Source organism: Rhipicephalus microplus, chromosome 2, assembly GCF_043290135.1.
Source record: "Rhipicephalus microplus isolate Deutch F79 chromosome 2, USDA_Rmic, whole genome shotgun sequence".
In the NCBI taxonomy this organism is placed as follows: domain Eukaryota; kingdom Metazoa; phylum Arthropoda; class Arachnida; order Ixodida; family Ixodidae; genus Rhipicephalus; species Rhipicephalus microplus.
In genome coordinates this window covers 250,230,529-250,256,107 of record NC_134701.1, presented here as the reverse complement: position 1 = coordinate 250,256,107, position 25,579 = coordinate 250,230,529, and the positions used below count along the sequence as shown (strand labels likewise).

The 25,579-nt window shown below is 45.2% G+C and overlaps 1 protein-coding gene across 1 annotated transcript in view; it reads left to right on the top strand.

The window, feature by feature from the left end:
• The window catches only part of LOC119188154 (uncharacterized), a 54,624-nt gene that overhangs the window by 7,829 nt on the left and 21,216 nt on the right, over nucleotides 1–25,579 (top strand). Inside the window, exons 2-7 of the mRNA XM_075879215.1 lie at nucleotides 4,488–4,540; nucleotides 9,567–9,718; nucleotides 12,257–12,416; nucleotides 14,751–14,927; nucleotides 18,418–18,514; nucleotides 20,655–20,777. Coding sequence (XP_075735330.1) covers nucleotides 9,575–9,718; nucleotides 12,257–12,416; nucleotides 14,751–14,927; nucleotides 18,418–18,514; nucleotides 20,655–20,777 — 701 coding nt within the window. The 5' untranslated portion in view covers nucleotides 4,488–4,540; nucleotides 9,567–9,574. The remainder of the gene's footprint in view (nucleotides 1–4,487; nucleotides 4,541–9,566; nucleotides 9,719–12,256; nucleotides 12,417–14,750; nucleotides 14,928–18,417; nucleotides 18,515–20,654; nucleotides 20,778–25,579) is intronic.

Genomic DNA, 25,579 nt, shown 5'->3' with positions numbered 1-25,579 from the left:
ACAAAATTTTACTCTCTTGCAGGCGTTGTTTAGGTGCACTAATGACAGCATTCGTGACCACTCGAAAAAGGTTCAAAAACGCGCCAGAGATAGATGACTATCTCTTCGTTGTGATGACTGAGGTTGCCGGCCATATCGAAGCGATACGACGACATTCCTGTCAGAATGCCATGACAAACGCGCGCGTCTCATTCTAGAAGCTTATCATATATATCCGCAGCGAGGCATAAGTATATTCTCCTCGATTTCTGTCCTTCTAAAGGAGTTGACCTCCTGTACCGTTGATAATATTGCCTCTGCGCAGGCTGAGTCTCCATATTGTTTCCGTTGTGTCATTGCATCAAAGGGGCAATAACCGATCGTAGTTTATTTAAATTGTGGGCCATATCACAGTATGCTGGCATTGATTGGTTTTGTTTTCTATTAAATTCGAAGTATTTCTTTGCGTATTGCAAGCACTTTTCGCGTCTATCTACGTATCTATTAATCTATCTATCTAGCAGCTTACGCCTGGGTGCTCCCGTGATCACTCCCTTAAGTTGACGTGAACCAAAATTAGTATGGGAGGGTAAGATGGCTCGACGTACATGACACGCTGGTCAAGACATAAATTCTGTTACGATCCCGTCGCGTACGTCGTCAAACACTTCTCGCCAGACAGTGGCACATGCCAGCGGGTGCGTATGTACCACTGTGGTATGCGCGTATGTGCCACAGGTGGTTGACAGTTAGCATCCCCATGAACGACGAGAACACAGACATGGGTAATTTTAACGCGTGAGTGTTAAGAAAAGCTGCAATCTGCAGCGCTAGCCCGACGATTACAAAGAATAAATGTCATGGTCCCAGCATGTAGTAATCGAACCCAAGCATTCCGCGTGGCAATCAAGCATTCTACCACAGAGTGATGCCAGGTCTCGGAACTACTTTTCAATAAGACCGTAATGTTCGTGAAACGTCTATTGCGGTTGCAGTGCTGACTGTCCAATTTCGTAAACATTATATACGTACTCCTATGATACAGCCGTCACGTCAGGCGGACGTCAGTTGTAGTTAGGTGCCATCCACTGAAGTTGATTTATGCAGCAGTGTGCAGGGCTACCATCCTTGAGAGCACCACCGCTTCATATCTCCTTATATCACTTCTGGTGTTGCGAATGCTCGTGTTCCTGTTGGCATCGTTGCGCAAGCGCAAACAACAGGTTATATAAACATCTGCAACTCTTCAACATGTGTTTGTGCGTCCAACATTTGTACATGTATTTATAGCGGCATTTCATGACGTGTCGTTCAATAAAAAAAAATTGCAACATGGTCACGTTCCCTTCGCATGCTTCGCGTAAAGTCGATTCTCAACGTAAGTGGGATCTGCCGATTTTTTTTTTTCAATTTCCGTTCTTCAATAGGCATTTTGTCTCTTGCCCAGCCACGGTAATCTAGTGGCTAAGGTTCTCGGCTGCTGACCCGCAGGTAGCGGGATCGAATCCCGGCTGCGGCGGCTGCATTTCCGATGGAGGCGAAAATGCTGTAGGCCCGTGTACTCAAATTTGGGTGCACGTTAAAGAACCCCAGGTGGACAAAATTTCCGGAGTCCTCCAGTACGGCCTCTCCCATAGTCATATGTGGTTTTGGGACGTTAAACACCGCAACTCGATCAGTTTGTCTTTTTTGAAAACTTTCGAACGCTTTGATGCGTTCGCAAGGAGTGAGTCTCGAAGCCTGTACAGACAAAAACATATTTTGCAAGAATTTACCAAACACGACAACAATATATACGCACAACAAACAAATCGGTAACACGCATAAATAAGCAATGCACGTAGAGTGACAATACGATGCAGGACATTGAACACAATAGCGTGATGCATGCTTACGAATTACAGGGTATAGGTTACTATATATTCTATGTAAGAAAGTACGATTCTGTTTTACGGGGAAAGCTGTTATGTGATCGCAACTTGGTTCACGCGCAGTCGTCCTCCGCCGCCACCGCCGGTGTTTGTAAGCACATCGCACAAAATTGAGGGGGGGGGGGTGGACCTAGTACCAATGACACAGAGGGGCTAGAACCCGGGTCCGCAGGGTGCCAGCCCAGTATTCTATCACTGAACCACGCCGGTGTTTAGGACTTGTTGGCAAACTTGCCTTAGGCGGGCTTGATGTCGGCAAAGCAATCGCGGTAATACGACTTATAAAGTGTTTTAAAACAGCGAAAGAACAACCAATCGTCGCACAATGCGAATAGCGTAACCAGTGCGTTGTGCATTGCTCCAACCCATTACAAGTGCTTGTTCCTGTTCAGCTATTAACTGTGGCGCATACCCACTTCAGTCATAATTCCCCATCATCATCAGCCACTGCATGAACAATTGCCACAACATCGCTTGCAAGTGTTTAGCGGATACCATGCTTCTCAGAAGAATGGCGAAGGACAGCATAGAGAATGCCAGCCTGCTACCCAATAATTTTTTTTATTAATAATGCCGTAGTGGGTATCAAGCAAGTTTGCTTGCAGTAGTTGCCCAATGAGTGTTTAGAAAAGGCTCTGGAAGGCCGCCTTTCAGGCTAGATTTCGCTGTGATGTGCCTTCCGCGCAAAGCTGACGGTGTTTTTTTTTTTTTTTTTTTTTGACACAAGGTTGTCAAGTCGGCAAAGCTTGCACGAGAGATGATTTTTCTGGTGGTATTCTTCGTTTTCATTTTTGTACAGTCAACCACAGAAGTTTACGGAACATGCGAGCGCGTGGCCAAGAGCGTCTTCACGAAATTTCCGCTGCGTAAGCGACGATCGACAGCAGCACTACGCCGAGGATCGTGGGCGTAGCCAGAAGGAGGGAGGGATTCAACTCCCCTTCCACCACCCCCCGAGAGCTTTGCAATTTAGCTTGCGTATATATACAAACACATACAAACGCACGCAAGAACATAAAATATAGTTAAACACTCCCCCCACCCCCACCCCTCGAAAAAAAATTTGCCTTATGGCCTTGCCGAGGACGCATCCATGGCCTGGCTATTTTCCCACTGGCAGGGGCTGCGTATTTCGCCTGCTCCCCCCACCCCCCTTAAAAGCAAGCATATAAAAAGCACAACGCATACGTTCCCGCCTCCCTGCCTCCTGAAGAAACTCGGCTGTCATGGGTGTCCCCTCCCTCCCATTCCTTTTAGTAAAAAAAATCCTGGTGACTGGGCTTGAAATTCGCCACCTTTAACCGTTTAATGTCAAATGACCTTCAACAGCCATGGCTACGTGCTTCTATTTCGAGAGCAGTTTATCGGCATAGCTGTTATCGCCGTCTTTCTCAGAAAGTGGTGACCCAACAGCACACCGTTCGAAGCACGCCGTCGTAGCTCTTATTCTGCTTATCGAAGTAGCAGTGCGATCACATACCCTGTCAGCGTTATGCCTGAAAACAACTTACAATGTTCTGCAGCGATAGGAGTGAATAACAATAAGACTTGGCTCCGGCCCAGCGTTGTGGTCGACGGCAGATGGCGCGGACAAGCAGTTTGGCACGTGCTCGTGCGGTCCGTCAACTTATGTAGTTGACTGTAGGCAGGTAACTTGACCGTGGTGTCGGGAAAAATAAAGTATTTACGAAGAGTGAATATCGATTCTGCTCCCACCATCATAATATCAAATGGTATCCAATATATTACTGGAACATTATGTGTTTCGAAGCGTTTGCAAAATTCCAGTTTCCCCTCATACACTGAAGTAGATATTTTTTTTTCGTCTGGTGACCGTCAGATTTGTAACGTGTCCGAAACTTTTGAACACGTTTTTATTAGCCACACTTTGTAGAAAAAAGATCTTTAATGAAATTAAGAAAGAGAGAGAGAGAGAGAAAAGAAATTAGGTGGAGGAGGACGAAAACGCGAAGGAAAGACGGGGAACGTTAATCAGGTTGTATCTAGTCTGCAACAAACCAGATGAAACCTGGCTAACGCATCCAGGCTTTACTTTGCCTGATTTTATAGGTAGCACACCATTTGCTACCCTGCCCTAACGAACGTGCATACATGCCAAGGGAAAGGTATCAAAGATAGCTAAGCCTTAGGAATAAGGGTTGAAAAGAAAATGGGAGAAAATGTATGACCCTGGAGTTTACAGTCGAGGTAAATGTGATGATAGTGATATTGTAACGTAGTGCGAGGGGAAACGTTGTTGTGTAACACAGCTGCTCGCATGGTAGATTTATCTGGAGTGATTTCTGCGTCATTATAAATAGGTAAAAGCTTACCCATTAAAGTAATCCCTTCAAAGAAGATGAAACTAATTGGAGGACGATATATGCGAACTATAATTTTTTTTCCCGATGCGTAGTGCTGCTTAAGTAGCTATAGCTCAGATTGTTTTATATATAGTGTAAGTGCTAGACATATCTTATGTTTGTAAAGTACTGCGGAGCGCTTCCGTCTTGGTGCGAGTCCACTGCAGAATTTCTTGTGATTTTACTAAAATGCTTGACATATTATCTTCATCAGGTCAGCCCCACTGATCTTAAGCACCTTCTGCAAACTTCTTTCATCATCAACAGGTGTGTACTGATTTTTGAGCAAGCCAATTAGTGAGCGTTTGTGAAAAAGCGAGAGAACGGACACATATAGCTCAGGTACGGAGATGGTTTTCGGTAATACGTCGAAGATGAGATCAGTGGAAGCATGGTTTAAAAGTATATCTAAGATAGAGAGGCATCTAATTTTAACTCCTCTTCCACGCGGCAAACTTGATGGAAGGCTGGGTGCGGATCGGGCACTCAAGGAAACGCGGCACGTCCGTCCTGCATATGGCGCAGAAGTATGATAAATGTTAGAGTACTTATACATAACACTCTTCATCGTCCTTCTTTCGATAGCTCCTATTGTAAAACTTGAGGCGGTGATGAAAGCGATGTTCTTCCTATTTGGCGTGGCGAAAACAAACTTGCTTGTAGAATAAAGGCACATGAAGTATGAGAGTTTGTCAGGGAAAATAACAATAAGGTGCGTAGCACGGAAACCGGCAAGCAGACTGTGAATTGGCAAATTTGTGTCATCCTGAAGCAAGTGCCTGTAAAGCTTGTGGGGAAGCACGTGCACACATGATTCCTTTTCCTTTTACGGCCGCCTACTTACGAGGTGTCACACACTTCTGGTGAGGCCCCGCCGATCACACATCGACGTGTGGCAGACTCGCAGGCTTCCACTTTACGCTTCGGCCTGCGACGCCTGAAAGGCCTCGAAGTGGCACATTTCGAATTTATTAGCGGGTTGGTCGACCCGTGCGGGGTTGCACGTGTGGTGATGTGTGGGCCTGACCGACGCACTCATAGAGCAGACACAGAGTTTGATTACACTTAGACAAACATTTAATTGAAACAGGGGCCAAGGCAGGAGATTACAAAAATAACAAAGGAGGAAAAACTGATACGCGCGATAGAAACAACAGCTATATAACAAAAGGTGCTAAAAACACTACAACAGATACAGGCTAAGGACAAATATGCGGAACATTAATAAAATAACAACAAGATGGAAATCAAAGGAGAGAGACACTAGAAATTAATTACAGAATGATCATGGTTGCGCTTTGGAATTTAAACGTGCGACGCAGCGCACACTACAAATATTTAAAAAAAAGGCTGGTTAAAACAAGTTTACGGTTTAACAAAAAAGTCACAATAAAAAGTTCCATACGGACCAAACCAGCCCTTGGTGCACGTAGGGGAGTTGACGGGTGCCGCTGAAGGTCTCGCCGGCTTGGTAGACGACGAGGGTGCCCGGAATTGCAGCCGTCTCAATACGTTGCGCGGGTCACTCCGTGCTCGCCGCCTACGCGAGACTCGCGACACCGACGACCGCACTTGTTGCTGTCTGTACGTCAACTGCCCTTCCGATGCAGTTCGAACCCCCTCAGTGGCGTACACGTGTTCCCGTCTCATCTGGGAGTAATTCTCCTTGTTGAGACCACCGGTTCCCCTTCCGGTCAGGGGCAGGGAAGACGAGCCGGCGCCACGCTGGGTCGTTATAGTCGCCGGATGTCGTCTCCCAACGCAAAAACGCCCTTCCTTGGTAGGTGTGGCCCGCGGATGCTCCGAAAATTGGAGTCGTTTGTGACACGAGGACATGTCTGTCCCTTCGAGAAACGAGACAATGAAGCCTCTTTCAAAGGTACTGGTCCCCTGGCGGCCGGCGCACGCTATCCCCATTTCCCGACTCACGAAACGCGTTGTCCTCCCTCATCGAGGAAACCAAGACCTCGTTGGGAGTGAAACCGGGAGGTTGGTAAATATGAGCGCGCCGACAGCGACAAGCTCTCTTGCGCCTAGGCACTGCGCCGTGCTCCCTACCGGGCTGCATGCCTTTTTCCTCTTCTAACCATTACCACCACCCACCATACTGACGACAACTCCGGATACCCGGACTCGCTCGCTGGATTTCGTGTGGACCGGTTGTGCCCTCACGATCTCCGACGACAGCGCTGCAGCTCTGCCCGACTGGGCTGGTCGTACGCCACCTCCTGACGCCGGTCCCCGACGACGACGACAGCGTAGCTCTGGCCAACTGGATTAGCCTTACGCCATCTCCTGACGCCGACAAGAGCTCTCGCCAGTGGTGCCCTGTCGTCGGACTCCTGCAACCGTGTCCATCTGTCCTGTCTTCTCCTTAGTTCCGTCATTCGCTGTCCCTCCGCCTCGCTCTCTCCTTCCTCTTTCTCGATCTTTTTACCTTTTAATTCCTTCTCTACCTCCGTCCCTCGTGAGCTACTGTTGAGGTGTCTTCCCCCTGAGAGACAGTCATGGGGCTCACTTTTCTTTTCAATTAAAATCACTTCCCCCCCCCCCCCCCCGGATATCTTCTGCGAGCTAAGGACCGACCTCGACGACGAAAGGCGTATGCGTCTACCCTTTTGTTGCCTTCCTAGAACGGGCAGCCCCTCTACGCGACATTTACACGTTATTGCTAAAGAAGCAATAAAGTGTTGTTTTGTTGACCTACCCTTTTTTTTTTATTCGCCCGAATCCCCTACAGTCTCTCCGGCCAACGCTTGATTGACTGGGGATAGTGGCGTAGCCAGGGTATGGCAAACCGGGCCTGTATCCTCCCCCCTCCCCATTTTTTTTTCAACGGCATGCACAGCCGAAAATGGCACTCGCGACCACATGTGCCTATCCAGCCTCCACTTCAAATCAAGAAGGTCCTCCCCCCACCCCTCACCTCCACTTTCTAAAAAAAAAAAAAAAAAAATCTGCCTGAGCACCTGATTGAACAGGTGAAGAGGGATCAAATGTCGAGAGATTAAGAGCATTTGAGCTTCATACGTGGTATTCGTCTTCACATTGTTTTACGAAGTCTGTCGTGGTACGAATGCGAGTTTCCGTCTTGCCTGCTAAACGAATCAAGAATGCTGGGAAGATACCTCTAAAGGTGGAACAGCGGTGACCTAGCCGACCATGGGCCTGAGAAGTGCTCCGTGCTTGTGAACTTTCAGCAAGATTTAGATCAAGGACTGCTTTAAGTTAACTAGAAAATAAAAATGTTTGTTATTTACCTTCCGCGTAACGGATGATGGTCAAAAGAAAAGAAAACGCTCTTCTGTCGCGCTTAACATCGTATCTGTCAGACGTACTAGTACATATTACAAGCCGCACGACTCGTTTATATTGCTAATGCCACTTTTACGTCGCTTTCTCGAAGCCCTCCCAATGATAGCACAAATTTGATAGTATGAACCAGTTAGACGAAGACCGCTAGACGCGCCACTGCCGGCGCGCACACGGCGACCCAGTCTGCAATCCACCGTGAAATCCTTTTGTTGTGTTTGAATGAAACCAGGACTCGCTGGAGGTAGACGACATTTTAAGACCATTAACCAGGCTCCTTCTCACGACCGTCCGGTTCATCGCACGCTCTTGACCTCGATTCCGGTTCTTCTCCGCATTCGAGTGCTCGTCCGCTAGCGGGGTCCGCAACCAAAACAACCGGACCGTATCCAAGCAGCTCACGGGGCCCACTCGCTGGAGACGCGCACACCGTCGCGCGCAGTGTTTTCACTTCGTGTGCAGCGCTCGCTTTACACGCGACCACCACCGCCTAGATTACGCAGCGGCTTGAGGCACCATTCCTGGTCGCTGTCCGTGCGAACTCAATTCAACGTCGCGTTCCTTAGGTTTGTAAACGGCGCCATATTTCGTCAGCAAGGGCACACCGCGCCACCTCTCGGCGGTGGCCTTGGTGGTGCGACGCATCGCACGATTGTGACGTAACCCTCGTGTAGCTGGCCCTTGCCTCGATCATTCAACTTGCGGCAGCGACAGCAGCTCCTCATCTCTGGCTCATCTCAGGGTGTGCGTTGCTATGGTGCCTTAGACGAGGCCCTGCGCTCGTTGATCTGGTTTATTCCTGCCGTGTGCGCAAAGTCTCTCCGCCGACCACGCCGCGCTTGTGAGTATACCTACCTGTCAGCCCTTTGTCAGCGGCTTGATCGCTTTCTCTCTCTCTCTTGGCTGCAGCTGTCGAGCCGGCAAAATTGAGGCGCTGCATGCTTGTTGCGCCTAAGTTGCGCCGACCTCCCGTGTCAGAAAAGAAAGGGTTGAGATGGGCCGACCGGCGCCCGTTGACATATTCGTCAGGATCGGACGATGTGGTGTTACGGGCGCTATAACGAGATCTATTCTTCGCACTGTCGACGTAAAATCGTGTTAAACGAAACAGCGCGCTGTCACGGTGTTTTCCGTAGTGGAAAGGGGACATGCGATATCTGGTGCGATTACTTCCCCGCGGCGCTGTTATTGGTTGATTGAGTGAACGGAGGATGTGCATGTGGAAGACGAAACGGAGAACAGTAGGCGCCAATCGGGTGCGGTTATGAAAGCAGAAAGCGCCTGCGATTGCGCGATTTCCCTCCTCAAGTTAAGGGCTGCAGAAATTAGGCGTCTGTTGCTTCCTCTAACCACAACCACCAAGCTAAGGGATAAAGAGCGCTCTCTCCTCGCAAGATTCAACTCGTGCAGCTGCCGCGATAGCATTTTCCAAGAGCCAACCCACTGGTTTTTTTTTTTGCTCACTCCGCTATTTGTCGCGTTGCCGGAGGCTGGACCTGCGACGAGTGCGTCGTCGTAATTAAGCTATTCAATTGGCCCTATTGGTTGAGCGAACTTCTGTTTGAGTCGACGGAAGCTTAAGAAGTGGTCTTGAGAAACTGTCATGAACAATGTATGCGTGTGCATAACAGCTCACTTTTTATGACAATCAGCTCCTCGTCGTGAGTTAATCGAGCGTTCTCCTTCGAAAATATCTTTACCTTAAGCTCACATGACTTGTGATTTCCCCACACATTTTTGTCAGCTTTTGGGGCAATGAGAGGAAAAAGTAAAAGTCAATATGCAAGTGACATGATGTATGTATATGTGCCATCACAAGTGAGTTCGTGATATCAATGCCCAGACGCAGCTGTCATTTTCTTTTTCAGAAGATTGTTTCAACATTTTGCCTAATGTTTACTTTTTCTTCCTTTCGTGTAGCATTGCTGTAATATTTCTTACTGACTCATTATAAACCTCTCCCTTTTTTTTTTTTTTTTAGAAAACAGGATGCAGGGAACAGTCAAGACCTTCCTCAGCCTCAAGCCATGCAAGAATGTGTGCACCATAAGCAGATTGCCCCCAAAAATCTTGCTATGTCGAGGACTGCTGACATCAAGGTCGCAGGGACAGATCGAAGCTGTTGCCACGCAGGTACATTTTATGCATTTTTGTTATCGCCTTAACACAACACTACGAACTTCAAGTGAAACTGATGACGATTGAGCAATGTTTTCTAAATGTTTTCCAACACATTTTTATATGTTGTGTCATTCATTTTAATTAGTTTCAACTCTAAAGCTTTTGTTCGTACTTGTGTTTAGCCATGTCATCTTAATGTCACCTACAGTTTGCCTGCAAATGAGTATTTGCTGATTGTATGATGGGCTTTGGTCTATTCAACGTCATCACAGAATGAACAAATAATTTGTACTGGGAGTTCTATATGTGAAGCTGTTCATGTTTTGAAATTAATGAATTGGAAGTCAGATTGTCTGCTGTGCCATCAAAATCCAGTTTATCGACATCACCATCACTTTGAAAGCTATAAATTAAGCTGTGGTCATTGTGTGCCTTTGTAATAGGTAAAGCACACTGCACAGATACTCGAGTAGGATTATGTTTTGAAAAGCATGGGTAATGCTGGCATAAAAGAATTGTTAAAGTACAATTTGCAATTTTGGGTATCCTTGTTTCTCTATTGAGCGGCATAATGATGCGCTTTTGATGTCACTATAAGCGATAGCCTATCTTAGCACCCCTGCTGTATTGAAACTCCGCACCTACAAAGTGCTGGAGCAGCCAGTGCGAAGATTGACAAGATCATCCACCGAAAAATTTGAAGGCTGCTGTAGGTGTAGCCGACTACAACGAAAGTATGAAGTATGGCGTGTTTCTTTGTCAGACAAATTGACTACACATCACCAGTTGGAATCGATAAAACCATAATTTCTCCTGGTGTTTGTGACATGTGTGGTTGAAATTGAATGCAGTGGTGTCGACACAGCAATAGCTAATGTTTAAATTACTCCACCTACAAGCAAAGAAGACATTATGAAAGTCTTTGAAGGTCTTCTTTCTCTGTTTTACATCCGCTACATTCAGAACTTTGTGATCTCATTTGAAGATAGCACAAAAGAGGAATTGATACCACTGAGAGTGGCTAGGGATTTTGTTTTAGGCATAACCAAACACTGGAACAAGTGGTCTGCAGATGACTTCGAGGATTTTCTGGTAATTGAACCGACCAAATTAGAGACCATCTGTTACAGCAAACTCTGGTGGTGTCTTAGATATTGCATTTCGTTTTTTCCAGAAGGATTGTACAGTTCCAGTCATTTGAACCTTTCTCTAGGATCAACGTCCATTGCCAAGTTTTGCGCTCTAGAGGGGGGAGGCTTAGTAAATGTCAAACAGAGACCTGGTCTGTGCTTTGATACAGTCTTACATATACATTGTCAGCTACCTCAGCAAGCTCTCTGAATATTTCGTTGCCATTTGCATCGTTTCGTACTTGAAGCTCCCCTTTGTATACTCATGTTTGTGCCGCTCTCACACCCTAAGACCTACTCAGTTTGTGCCATTCTTCATTGGACTCATTGAAGGGTGGTGTGCTTAGAGTCTTCGTGGTGTGATTTCTCCCGTTTTATAGAAAAACATTACTATTAGGCCGCCTATCATAGTTGCCTTTGTCCACACCCTGCATGTTGATTTCCTAAAAATACAGGCACAATTAATTATTTTTAAAGGCAGTGGGAGGACCCTAATGCAAGGCAGTAAACATCCTGTAAACATGTTTACCTTCTTGTTTCAGGATGCTGTCAAGTTTTATCAGCATTTGTAATATTAATTTCGAGTGAATGGTGAATCCGCTTTTATAAAGGAAGTTGCAAACTTTCTATGTACTCAGTTTAAGAGTTTCATTCTGAACGACTTGCTGACTACTATAGGAATCCGGTTAGAAGCCTTACAGATCTTCAAAGCTCCATTGAAGGAATGTAAGGGCCTCCTAAGAAAGCACACATCTAGCTCACTTAACTGAAGACTCAAACGAGCCTGTATGAAAACCAGCCAGACATAAATAGGACCAGGCATCTGTTTTTTTAGAAATTTTTGTTTGAATGCACATGCTTCCTTCCACCGCATGCCAAAAGGAAAATAAATAGTCATTTGCATTTCCAGATATTGAAACAATTTAAAGGGACAATAAATAGAAAAAAACACTTTTCTCATATTAGTAAATTACTCTTTCATGATGCCAAAAATGCGAGCAGCAAGATCACTTTGAAGTTAACGCACCAATTACCATGATACCATAGGTCTTGACAGCATCTACTAGGGCCTGCGTAGTTCCTAATCAGTAAAGGTATATTGTCTTCTGAAGGAGCCACAGATTTGACACAGCAAGTTTCATAATATTTCGTTGAGCCAATGCGGCCAAAATACTAACAAACAGTCCAAGAGCCGTGATGTCACCATAGGAGATCTCGGTGGGAAATTTGGCAGTGAAACTCATGCGATCCCTTTGCTCATCTAATAGTAAACCTGTGATGGTGAGATTAACATCTAAACTAAACTAGTTTATTCTTCGATTTTAGTGTCTCTTTATTGTTACTTACTTTATGGCTTTGTATTCCAATGGTTTTCTTGCCATTGTTTACAAGTCTTTGCCACGACATGTCCATGTAACAGGTTCTTGAGCCCACTGCTGCTGCACTGAAGAAGCAGCCCGCGCCAGTAGAACCACCCGAGTGGCCTTACACCGAGCGCACCGTAAAAGTTCACACGTGTGCGAAACTCTACCAGGACTGGAGAAAATGGAAGCCAGGCTACCAGAATGCACCTCCCGAAGGTAGGAGGGAAAAAATCAGAGAGAAAATTTTCACATTGTCATCCAGAAGCTTACAGTCCTTCTCGGGTAGAAGGTTCCCGTTACCACATTGTATTCAAAAGGAAGGATTGCACACAAAGACAGAGGTGACAGCAGCTGCGCAATCCTTTCTTTTTGAAAGAATGCGCCAACTAGCCCCCAAAATGTACTACTAGACATTCTGCTAGTAACAACACGTGGGCCAAAAACCTAAAGGATAACGAAGAAGCTTGAGAGAAAGTGAAAGGCCACACATTGAGTGATGTCACCAAAGAATTACGTGCATAAAATTAATCCTAGACGGCAGCAGTGTGGCATGGATAGCAAGCAGAGGGTGAACATTGCCAGCCCTGCACGAGGCTTGAGCGGGAGGTTCCTAGCCTGTTTAGCTCTTGCTGCTACTGTTCAGGTGCAACTACTATTATCAGCCCACTGTTTGTGTTATATTTTGGTGCAGATGCTGGGTATTCCTCTTCACTGTAGTCAATTCATCCGTTCATGTTGCAATGAATATGGTGGACCACGACAAAAAACTCTTCACTACATAATTAAGAATAAATGGAGTTGGATAGGCCATGTAATGCTCTGGAGTTAACCAATCGTGGTCTACACGACCATCAAAAACAATGCTAAGGGAACAGAAATGTAGGCAAAGGCTGCAGGGAATCATGTAGCATCACAAATTCGAGAATACTGCCAGGGTCTTGTGCAGTTGGCTTGCACAAGACAGTAGTAACTGTGGAATACTGGTATAAGTTTTCATGTTACAGGGGTCATAAATTTATCTTGTGATGATGGTGTTGTCTAAAGACAATCTTTTATACAGGTCTCTAAATGTGGGCTTTGATTGTTTACTGCTGTAATGAATGGAGAATGCAAAGAAATAACCAATAGCACTGTTCAAGGAGTTACCCTTTGAATTGCTTGAACCATGAAAAATTTGTGCATGCTAGATAATGCACGATCACATATGGAATTGCATATATAGAGGTTCGGTGGAGAGCATGGTGCAAAAGATAATAAATTTTAATGTGAGAATCACCTTGTCTAATAAGATCACCATTCTCAATTCATTTGTTCAGATGTGTAAGGTTCACCACAAAAGTTTACAGACCACGCGAGCACGTGGCCAAGAGCCTTCTTGCGATATTTCCTCTAGGTCTTCAGCGGTCGACAGCAACACTATATCCAAGACGCATTCCTCCCTCAGTCGATGACCTGACGATTTTCCCACTGGTCCCAAACATTTTTCATGTTATGTTTTCTACCGCCATGACGTGCTCTCAGCAGCTGTGGCTGCATACTTCTATCTTAAGAGCAGTCTGTCAGCTGAACAGTTATCAGTCGCAGCCTTTATTGCACAGTAATAACTACTTATACAGCACACCGTTTGTAGCACGCCACAATAGCCTTTATTCTGCTATGAAAATAGACGTGTAGCGCTCATATCGCTGATAGGTGCTTTGCATGAAAACAACGCACTAACGATATGCTGCGTGCAGTAGAAAATTGATATACCTATGAATCACAAGAAGACCCGTTTTTGGTCCAGCACTGCGGTCAATAGTAGGTGACACAGATAGGCAGTTTAGCATTTGCTCATGTCGCCCGTAAACTTTTTTTGGTCGACTACTTAACAGTAAATCATCAAATAGTTATTTTTTAATCTTAGTTAACTAGTTGATTATATAATTCAATTTGTCCAACTAGTATAATAACTTCAGCTTTCAATGCTCAAGCTAGAAAACTACAATATAATTCTATCTCACGCAGGTGATCTCAAACAATCCTCTATTTTCTGTTAAAAGAAAAAAGGAATATCTCATATATAATGCCCATTGTCCAGTCCCATTTGATCTTAGACAGCACAGGTGTTTGCAAATGTCCTGTCTTCATGTTTCTTATTCAAATACCCACACCCCATTCCCCCAGAACACCGACTCCTCACTTCAGTAATGGAAAAGACACCGTGTTCGACAGATGGTCAAATCATCTGTTAGTGTAGTGTTGTTCATAATATTAAACTGTATTTAGTGTCTACTACTGTTTGTGCTCTTTGATTTTTCTGTCACAGAGAAGTCGCCACTGCAACTAAATATATGGAAGTGTTTTTAATATTCACAACAAAAAGAATACGTATACCGGTAGTGAACACACTTCCATAGTTTTATTTAATTAATCAGTGAAAGTGGCATGCTAATGTACATTGTGGTAGCTTAGTAACACCAAGCACTATTACTTTTTGCTTCACCACTTTTGCACTGCATTTACTTGCAGCATTTTTTTATCACAGTTTTTGAACTTTTGTTATTTCAGGCGTTGAAGTGGAACTCGGCTACATGCACACGGGCTTGGACAGACCGGTGGCTCAGCGCACGGGCAGCCCCACGGTGTTGCTGCTGCACGGCGCCCCCGGCAGTTATCGTGATTTTACTCAACTGGTGCCTTTCCTGGACAGCCAAGGTGTCACTGTCATCTCACCTCGGTGGCCTGGTAAGCACAGCGTGACACACAATACACTGTGGATCAATCATGCAGAATCGCTTGGCAAAGGCACGCACTCGTACTTACGCGAAACTGGATGCATATTACCTTGGGCATTGGTAAAATGCTGCGATGGTACTCTTCTTTATGCTCAGCTACGACTATCGTATCACATCGCCTTTAGATAGTTCAATAAAACCTCAATAATATGTGGTATGATGCGAATGTTTTCACTCTCCCTTAAGAATCGTATCATTCAGTTTCGATTGTTGTGTGAATTGACCAGATTAGAAGGACAAGATTAGAATACAACCACCTACTTTAATTCGGCATTGTTCTCTTCAGGCATTGTTCTCCTCGGTTATCTACATATATTAACTTAGATAGATTGAGTAGAGAACTACATTCAACCGACATGGTTGCGTGCTCGCTGCAGAAACTTGGCTACATTCAAAATATAACAGGAAACCACACCCAACACACTTTAGGAGTTTGTTGTTGGGGTATGATGACTTCCATGGCACCACTAATCTTCTGCATTCTCACTGTGTGAGCGCCATTATTACTGAACTTTCAAGTTCAATGGTGTGGTTGAAATAGACTTTATTGCAACATTTTACTGCAGATGACAAATGATGAGGGATCATATTTACAGGATCATTTTAGATTGAAGTTGTTATGACTACTTGTCTGATAACGGTGTTTCTGTCACATGAAAGAAGCCTACGGCACACCTGCCAAGTCTCCTGTATTGCAACCAGTTCTTACGCTTGTACAGTTGTCAGGATAAATTCCTGGAAATCGTAATTTCAATGCATGTCTTGCCACAATGACAAAAATGTAGCCCATTGCAATGCAACCTTTTTGTGTACCTATCGCATTTTATTGTAAGCAATTTTAGGGAATGCTCATCTAAATGTACAGTAGAATTTCAATGATGGGAAATTGGCAGATACAAACTCGTGAAATTCCCCAGCTGAATTCCACTAAAACCTTTGGGCCAAAATTCAGATATTGTGAATACTTTTCCTCATTGCGGTGTGTCGTATAAACTTTCGTATTGAAACCGTCGAAAACGCACTGTCAGAACTGTGACTATCGTTTGCCACAACCACTGTGGACGAAACCGTGGTCGCTCTTCACACAATCCTGTATGGCGACAACATATAACTGACAGCTTGGAAGAAAAACATTGCAAACCACCAGTGTGACAAAGTAAGCATGGTTGCTAGAAACAAGGTTGATTAGAGAGTAACTTATCAAAAGTAGAAGTGACAACTGTCTATTTGAAGGTGAATTTGATGTCATAGTAAGTTTTAAGGTTTGTTGCTTGTGAAGAGTGTTCAAGATAATACACACACATCATCATAAAACAGCCCAGAAAGAATTGGCAAAGCAGAAGGCTGTGACTTACCGCATTTGCTCGCATAATGAACACTCCCTCATATTAAGCTCACTCCAAACTTCAGTCATCAAAATTTGGATCTTTTTTTTCCCCCGTGTAATAAACTAACCCCCTACATTCATCTGCTGCAGTTCCGCGAGCCAACACGTGGTGCCTCCTTGCACGTTGATCTTTCTCATTTTTATGATGACTACCCCCCTCCCCTTCGCCCGCTGCCGGGCACAGTTCTTCGTTTTTCTTTCTACTTGTGCACGGGATGTTTTGCACCATGGAGGGATCCACGAATGATGCGAATGTAAGACATCATGGCTCACAAGCACGCACAGTAAGCGAATGTCATGAAACTGCCCTTGCTAACCAGTCGTCGCTTCCGGCAAATACGAAACCTTAAGGCTCAATCACCCTGCATGCGATTTTTGAGCGACGGCGACAGGATTTGCTATCATGAAGGGCCTTGCATCACAGGCATCTGCAGGTTTCTGGAAAACCAGAAAAAAAAATGTTTGTCACGTCACCCAGAAAAGAGCGTGACGATTTTGGTAACCGTAACGTGATAGCACCCCTGATTCTTGTTTTGGCTGAAATTCGCTCTTCACGCTTGTTATCCGTGCACACCTCAAGCAACGCATAATATAAGCTACCTTCTTTTTGCAACCACACTTCACATGGAGAGTGAGGCAGCAGCTCTGTTTTGTCGTTACTTGTTATCGCCAGTTTGTCTTGATGCCTTGGTGGTAGCTCGCTACAGTGTCAATGTCATCATCGTGCAAGTTTGCCACCGAATTTGCAAAATGCATCGTAGTGTTGACGCTACGGGCCGCCCCTCGAGATCACAGCAGACATCGCTGTCGCGGTAAAACCACACGATTGCACCAAAAGAATGTTGCGAAACCCTTTTGTAGAGTGTGCAGGGACAGCTTGCAGCAAACAACACCATCAACCATAGAAGATGAGTGAAGTGCAACGAAAAAGATGTTTCCAAACAGTATCTATGCGTATGTCAATTGACCATACTGTCAACTACAAAGTTTGCCACGTCCACTCTCATCAGCCACGAGAAGCATGTGGATGTTGACACAGTTGCTGGATGTTATTAATGGACCGTGTTGCTGAATTTCGGCTCCATCTTCAATAAATCTCACTCTCTGTGGCAGTTCCTGCAGCTTCATGGGAACTCACAAGAGTGAAAGCTTGGGCTAGTTGGTGCGTAGTCATATTTGCAAGGTGTTTCAGCGCGCGAACAAAGGAAAAAAGGACAGGGTAGACAGAAAGAGCACTCTTTCTGTCTACCCTGTCCTTTTTTCCTTTGTTCGCGCGCTGAAACACCTTGCATTCATGGGAACGTTGGGATATTTATAGTGCCGACGTTTACCTCCAATCATTCATCACTAATCAGAGCCATCCATATTTCAGGTGGGAAATTTTTTTAGGTAAATAGTAACCAACTAGTATTATACAACATGTACCATAATAGGAAGGCTTTACTTATGTGCACCATCACCAAAACCCCAATGCAGTGAAGTTCGTGAGGTAATGCAAATTTTTACAAAACATGACACATCATTATGTTTATGTTCAGTTGTACATGTTTGTGAAGTAACTATCAAGCAGCCCCTGTCTATACTGTTTTGCTCGTCAAGCTAGACGGTACAATAATAACTGAGAACTATTTGGCGAGAGTTATGTTGGTTTGTCACTGTGTAGCTGATAGGAACTTGCAAAAGCAAGTGGACTAAATTTGCAGACTACGCATAGCACATTTGCTATCTGTAGTCTGCAAGTGTGCGCCCCACCGCGGTGGTCTAGCGGCTTAGGTACTCGGCTGCTGACCCGCAGGTTGGGGGATCGAATCTGACTGTGGTGGCTGCTGTAGGCCCGTGTGCTCAAATTTGGGTGCACCTTAAAGAACTCCAGGTGGTTGAAATTCCCGGAGCCCTCCACTTTGGCGTCTCTCATAATCATATCGTGGTTTTGGGACTTTAAACCCCAGATATCAATCAAGTCTGCAAGTGTAAATTGCTTACTTTTCTTTAATGGCAAATGTTGGGCTACATTGTTTCTCGTCTGTTAGACATCCATTATAATTTTTGACAGACCTGCGCTTGAGCTACCGGACTGGAACATTCTGGCATTCAGCAGAGGAAAAGACTCAGCTGCTGACGGACTTTCTCAAGGCCATCAACATCAGCAAGTAACATATTATCTAATATTTTCGACATTATCGCCTGCTACTGTTGTCAAATGTGTTTTTTCCCCCCTTGCAAGATTGTCACTACAGTATGTTTGAAGCATTTCATTATGTAGTTCAGACAAAATGTTTTGTATGCTAATAAGCTACTTTAGTATAGCACATTGAAAAGTTGCACGTATTTAATAGCTCTGTTGGTTTGAATTGTTCATGAAAGATTGCAATGAAGAGCTTTATAGATAGCACGCAACATGAAGCATAAAGTGCAAAAGGGAATCGTGTGGTTTATTGACTTCGAAGATTTGTTACGCAGCGCTAAAAATTGCCATAATGCTTGTCTCTGAACACCCATATGTCTTTAGCATATGTATACCTTATGCCTGCATTGAAAGTGAAGTCCATGCAAAAATTGTTTTTGTGGTCGCATTGCTGCAATTTCAGAGTGCAGTGGGGGCGAAACATCTGGGGGGGCCTTTGTCATAGCGCAGTGCAGCAATGTAAAGATCTTTAATGATAAACTCTGGAAATGCACAGAGGTGTGATGGCGGCAAACAGGCCAGCACGGTTTAATCGTTGACAATCCTTGTGATAAGCATCTTCACCCAACTGCTAAGTAGTGCATGCATCCTGGCACCGTGGTATGCGTACACAGCTGCATGCATTAGATAGGCGATAACCCAAACACGCTGCGCTGCTGGTCAAGCTGGCTCTTTGTACGAGACCACGAGGTGCGCTGCACAGACGCTTTGCCTTCACGAACGTGGGCAGCTCGCCATCACCATGCCAGTGTGGGATCAAAAACAGAATGAACATCACTGATACTTTCATGAAAAATGCATGTGTACAGTACATCAAGCACACTGGCAGGGACGGCGTCAGCTTAGTTGGCTGTATGATTCAAAACAATCAGCAATGGTCGGCTTTATGTGGCAGCAAGTGCTGTATATCGGTGGAGATTCGGTAATGCGTGTGCGCAACATTTATGTGCTCATCGTTTATGTCCGCACACGCATCGGAGAAAGGCGAACGGTCCCGCCACAGTCATTGTGCTTTTCGTCAACATTTCCAAATGCTCTATGTGAAAGAGCCAGCATCTATTCCACGCTTTGCTAGTGTCAGCGGCACTCTTCGCAAGACACAAGTTTTTGATGGGCGGTTGGCACATGGGTAAGAGATGTTTGGGGCAGGTACCGAATGTATTCACGAGAGCCTGGGCGTGCACCAAAATGTTTGACAAGTTTAGTGGTGGTAGTAAAGTTGTTTCAGATGTTGCTGTGGCAACTTGATCACTTAGTGAAATGAAAGATTATGAATATATTTTTTTGGACTGCCCGATTTTTCAGACAGTTTCATAGTCTCTAGGTAGCCCAAAAAATCTGACATTGGCTGTATTTATCATCTGAAACATTGAATACGTCGAATAGTCAATGTCTGGTGCAAATAAAGTCGTCAATTAGAATTCAAAAATTTTTTACAGCTCAAATATTGGTGAATCCCTACTAATTTTAAGCAGCGCTTGTGCAAATATTTGTTCAACTGTGTGGTTACAGTTGCAAAGTTATGTGAAGGTTTTGTGTAACTATCTACAAAGCTGCTTAGCATAGTCATTGCCTCAAGCTTGCAAAGTCCTGTTTTGAAAATTGTATAAGGATCAAACCCAGCGGTGAGCTTTTCATAGTTTTCACGTTAGTAAGAGCTAGATACCACTGTTAGAGAAAGTAGGCATAATATGAAGTTGAAAAACTGATAAATGGTGCTTGGATAGTTAATTCATATGATAAAAATGAATGAATGGTGGATATGAAATGTAAATGTTAAATCGTGCTTGAAAAGCAGAATTATAAAGCTTTGATTTAGGTGTGTGGAATTGCGAAACCACAACTACAGTGTCTCAAAGCAACGGTACCTGGAAATTTAGAACCACTGAAGGCCACTTGTGTGTGCAGGGAAGTGGCAATGAAGAATCAGATCAGCAGTTTGATAATGTAGTCAATTTGGGGTTAGAAGCAATTCCAGCTGCTCGCTTGAGTGTACTATACAATAGTGCCTTCGATGTAATAGAACCCCTTGACAAAAGCAAATACATTTGTCTTTGACCAGGAGCAGTGATTTCCATTGCATAGGACCTTGCTTTTCTGCTTAGGGTTGACATGCTGGTGGCTCACAGCAGTGCCATCTACCCAACCTTAAATGTCATGACCAGGCCAGGCATGCCTCAAGTGAAAGCAGTGGCGCTACTGGCACCAGCAGGGCACCAGCTGGTCAGGTATGTTGTGTTTTCTTTGTCCCCAACCCAAATGCATTTTCTTTTTGCGCAATGAAAGACTAACTTGAAAAAGTTGATGAGGAAATTGCCAGAGAAGGGACATACGAACTGAAAAAGCACAGTGTGCAAGCTCTGGCCCTTTGCGGTTACCTTGCTGTTCAATCTAACTTTAATATTTATAAATAAATATTACAGGATTCTTAAGCTTTCCTTTTAATAGTGGTATGCATAAAGTTGGTGGGCCCCATCCACGTCACCTTCATGTAAGGAGGGTGCCACCTTGCCCTACCACTGATAAATACAGTTTTCACGGCTCACAGAAGATTCTAGGAGCAGTGATATTAGCAGCAGATATTAAAGCACTTAATCGCTTGCTCGCTCGCATAGTAGGCCCTCCTCTATTCAGCCCGAGTCCTTAAGCCATCGAGGAGTATGGGAAGCCTTCTGCCTCACAACCAAAAGGCATGGGTCTGATTCTCATCCCCACCCAAATTTATTCGCTTTCTTTGTTCCAGCTTTTCCGGGCACCTCATTTCTCCAAACAATGACGAAAAATGATATGGTGAATGCCTCTCAACTACACAAAAATTATGATGGTTTATGCATAGTGGGTGCTCTGCAAGTGTACTTGTAGCAGTTACCCAAAAAGAATGTTTAAAAATGGCTCCAGAAAAGCCGCCCTTCCAGTTTTCGCTGTGACTATAGTGCGCATTCCGTTCAGGCCTGGTGGTTTTTTGTAGAGCTGTGTGAAGGATGCACATCTTGGGAGCAAAGCAAATTGGAATAATAAAGCTTGAGTGCTCAAGCTTTATTAATAATTAGTATTAATAAAAATTAATTAATAATAAAATCGGGTAATTTCTTTAATATTTCAGGCATATCTTTCGAATTATTCGCTGTAAAAAAATGGAAAAAAAAGTTGCAGAGAAGCTGTTCGAACATTCTTATGAGATAGAGGCAATTACAAGTCACAAACATGGCTATTGCAAAAATTTTCAAAAGTAGATCTTTCGAAAATCAAATTTTCAGTTTCTATATTCCTTTCTTTGATTCCAAATTATCTTAAAAACCTATGTAAAAGTGTGATAAAAAACATGCTGTGCTGCTTGCAGAGGTGGCGAAAATTATTGGGGAGACATCGGGGAAAAAAAAACAAACAGTGTTAACAAAATTATAATAGCTCTGCAACTGTTCGTTGCCATATTGGGCTTGTCTGAAAGAGCTTTTTTTTTTCTTGAAATTTCCCGCTTCAGCTAGCTCCTCCTTACAGAAACAAGTGCAGATAAAGCAATTGTTCAAAGTTTGTTTCGAAGTCTTTGATTGGCTGCATCCACCATGTTGCTTCAGCTCACCTCACCATTGGTCTGGTCTTTACTTCGGCAGAGCGTTAATTGCTGCTTTCGCATCGCGAAGTCACCGCTGTCTAAATTCGTGCTACTTAGTGATGCATTTGCACTCCTGTGTTCATTGGTTGACCATCATTTCAAACATAACTACACTTTAGTTTGGCAGCTTCAAGTGAATATTGAATGATTAGATGAGAATAGTGTGCTGCGCTCATCGCAAACATCGCAGACTGACTGTTCTGCAGCACTTCGGACCTTGTGATGAAGATCTTCGCAAGATGATGAGCGGAGTTAAGCATAGCCGTGATTCCCATCAGTAAGCTCAGTCCCGATTCGCATAGCCGCGGCACACAATGTTTCAAAGTACTTCATGCTGAATCGCAAGTACGAAAATTTGCGATCGAGCATAACATACTTTGTAGCTAACTGACCGTGAGCTCTCACTCTCCCAGTGATGGTGTTAAAAGTGTCGGACCTATTGCTTTGTGATCCCACTTGCATGAACATCTCTCTGAAACTTTGATTATGCAGCCTCCGGAAACAGTCACACGGGACACCCTACGCATGAGCTAAGCCACCAGCCATCTTGGCTGACCTTAGGCTTTGCAACCGATGTGTAATAACTTAAAGATGCAACAGGCAGGCCATATCTGCATTCGGCTACTTGGGCACACGTGTGCAGTTAAGGCTGGGCTAGAGGAGGACGTCATCATGTTACCTCTAAAGATTTTTCATACGGAAGGCTGTTTACATCGAGCTACAATATTTCTCGGCCCATCTCTGCAGGCTTTTTCTCACATCCACAGCATATGGCATGCAGGCCACCTACTCTCATCACATATATATGCAAAACTTCACAGTGGCGATGACTATGAAGGTTCACTGGGAATTTTCACATACTTCGAGACATATTGTAACGTACAAAAGCCACTCACTCGAACCTAATCCAACACAACACTGTCTTCGTCGTTCTCTTTCCCCGGTCTACCCCTCACGCGCCGGTCACCCGTTGCTATGATCCTCTACATTCGCCGCCCCCTCTCCCCTGGAGTCTGAGCCATAAGATGAAGAGGCGTGAATACAGAAATCACGCGGCACATAAAGCTTCAACTGGCTTGCATGGGTGGGAAACAACGGTTTCTGCTTTCGGTGTTCAGTTCGGAAATAACTTCCAGGCGGAACGTAACAGGGCCTAGGGCTTTCACCACGCGAAATGGGCCGGCATACCTGGGAAAAAACTTCTGGCAATGCTGTGGAACACACTGGGTGCGCCAAACCAGCACTAGGTCTCCTGGTTTGAAAGGGGTGTGATTCTCGTTGGAAGGCGAGCGGTATTTCGCCTGATGATGCGCTATGGCCAGGTCTATGGCCAGGCCAGAAGCTCCGAAGTACTGGTATCATCCAGACGGTTTTGCATTATTGTGTTCAAACCAAAGAAGCTCTCTTGTGGAAAAGCCTTGGCGTCCTTCCATAGACAACCTTGAATGGTGACTCCCGTGTGATTTCCTGCTGTGACGTATTGAGGGCGAAGACAGCTGCGGCGACGTATTCATCCCAGTTGTTATGACTGGGACTCACATATGATGACAGTATGTCCTTTATGGTACAGTTTGTACGTTCCACCAGACTGTTTGTTTGTGGGTGCTGAGGAGTGGCCGCGGCATGCCGAATTTCATGGTTGTTCAATAGGTTTCTGAATGCGCGGGACGTGAAGGCCATGCCACAGTCAGTGATGAGCAAGCGGGGCGTGCTGTGTCGAAAAATGACGCACTCGTTGATGAACCGGAGGATGTGCAGAGCCAAAGAGTCAGGGACGGCCCTGACTTCGGTCCACTTCGTGAGATAGTCCGTGGCAACAATGAGGAATTTTTTGTCACGCGACGTACGTGGAAACGGTCTCACATGATCAAGTCCCAGAATCTCAAAAGGTGTTTCCGGGGGAGGGATGGGTTGCATGGGGACCGGTTGCAGATTTGTGGTGGCCTTCCGTACTTGACAGACTGCACGACAAAACGTAGCGGGAAATGTTACTGTGCATGCGCCGTCACCAAAACCTCTCTTTGATGCGTGCCTCTCTTGTGCAGCCCGAGGTGACCGGCAGTCGCAGCGTCATGGCATATGAATAGCAGAGATTGTCGCATGGCTACCGGCACAACAGGCACGCATGACCCATCCCGATAATTTCGGTGATAAAGAATTTCCTCTCGGACGACATACGATGCAGAAAGACTTTTACGACGACGCTTGGGAGTGCGTACTTCCCTGGATAGTCGTCGGCTTATATTGACGATTTCTGTGTCTTGTAGCTGTGTAGTTCGTAATGCAAGCACTTCAGAGACTGGGGGGATGTCGCTGAAAGCTGTTGGGTGGCGAGAGAGGTAGTCAGCGTCTTGATGAGTTCTTTTTTTGTTTGAAGCCAGGGAAGGGTGACGTTGTCGGTAACGACCGTGAAGCTTTTACCATAAACGTATAAACGAAATTTTTCAACTGGCCAGACTCTCGCCAAGCACTCACGTTCAGAGGCGTGGTATCAGCTCTCTGGTTCACTGAGCCAGCGGCTAGCATAAGCGATTGGTCTCTCCTGCCCGTCCTCGTTAACTTGCAAGAGAACAGCTCCGAGGCCAAGACCACTGGAATCGGTGTGTAGAAGCGTCCGGGCATTCTTGTCGTAGTGCGCGAGCGTCTGTTGTGCTTGAAGGGCAGTCTTGAGGTCGCGGAAGACAGCTTCTTAGTCGGGTCCCCATTTCCAGCGAACTTCTTTCTTCGATAGCTCGTTGAGAGGTACCGCGCGGGAAGCGAAGTCAGAGACAAAGCGTCTGAAATATGAAGCGAAGCCCAAGAAACTTATAAGCTGCTTAGCCGTGGTGGGAGGCGGAATGCAGGCGATGGCTTGGAGCTTCGTGGGATGAGGGCTGATGCCTTTGACGCTGACTACGTGCCCCAGGTAACTAACTTCCGAAAAGCCGAAAAAGCACTTGGAAGGTGTAATGCAAAGGCGAGCGTCTTGGAGAGCACGCAAGACCATTTCCAAATGCCTGAGGTGTTCAGGAAACGTGGGAGCATAAACAATTATGTCATCTAAATAGACCAAAGCCATCGACCACTTGAGATGCCCAAGAACCCGGTCCATTAATCGCTGAAATGTAGAAGGAGCGTTGGAGAGACCAAAATGGCAGGTAGTTAAACTGGTATTTGCCATCCGAAATTATAAAGGCGGTCTTCTCAGCGTCATTCGGGTTTAGTTCCGCCTGCCAATAGCCAGGAAGAAGATCCAGTGTAGTGAAAAAAGGGGCACCACGCAGGCGGTAAAGGGCATCGTCAAGGCGAAGAAGCGGATACACGTCAGGCTTGGTGACACTGTTTAGTTGTCGATAATCAACACAGAAAGGGATCGTGCCGTCTTTCTTTCTCACAAGAACTACGGGCGACGACCACGGACTTGACGAGCACGATATG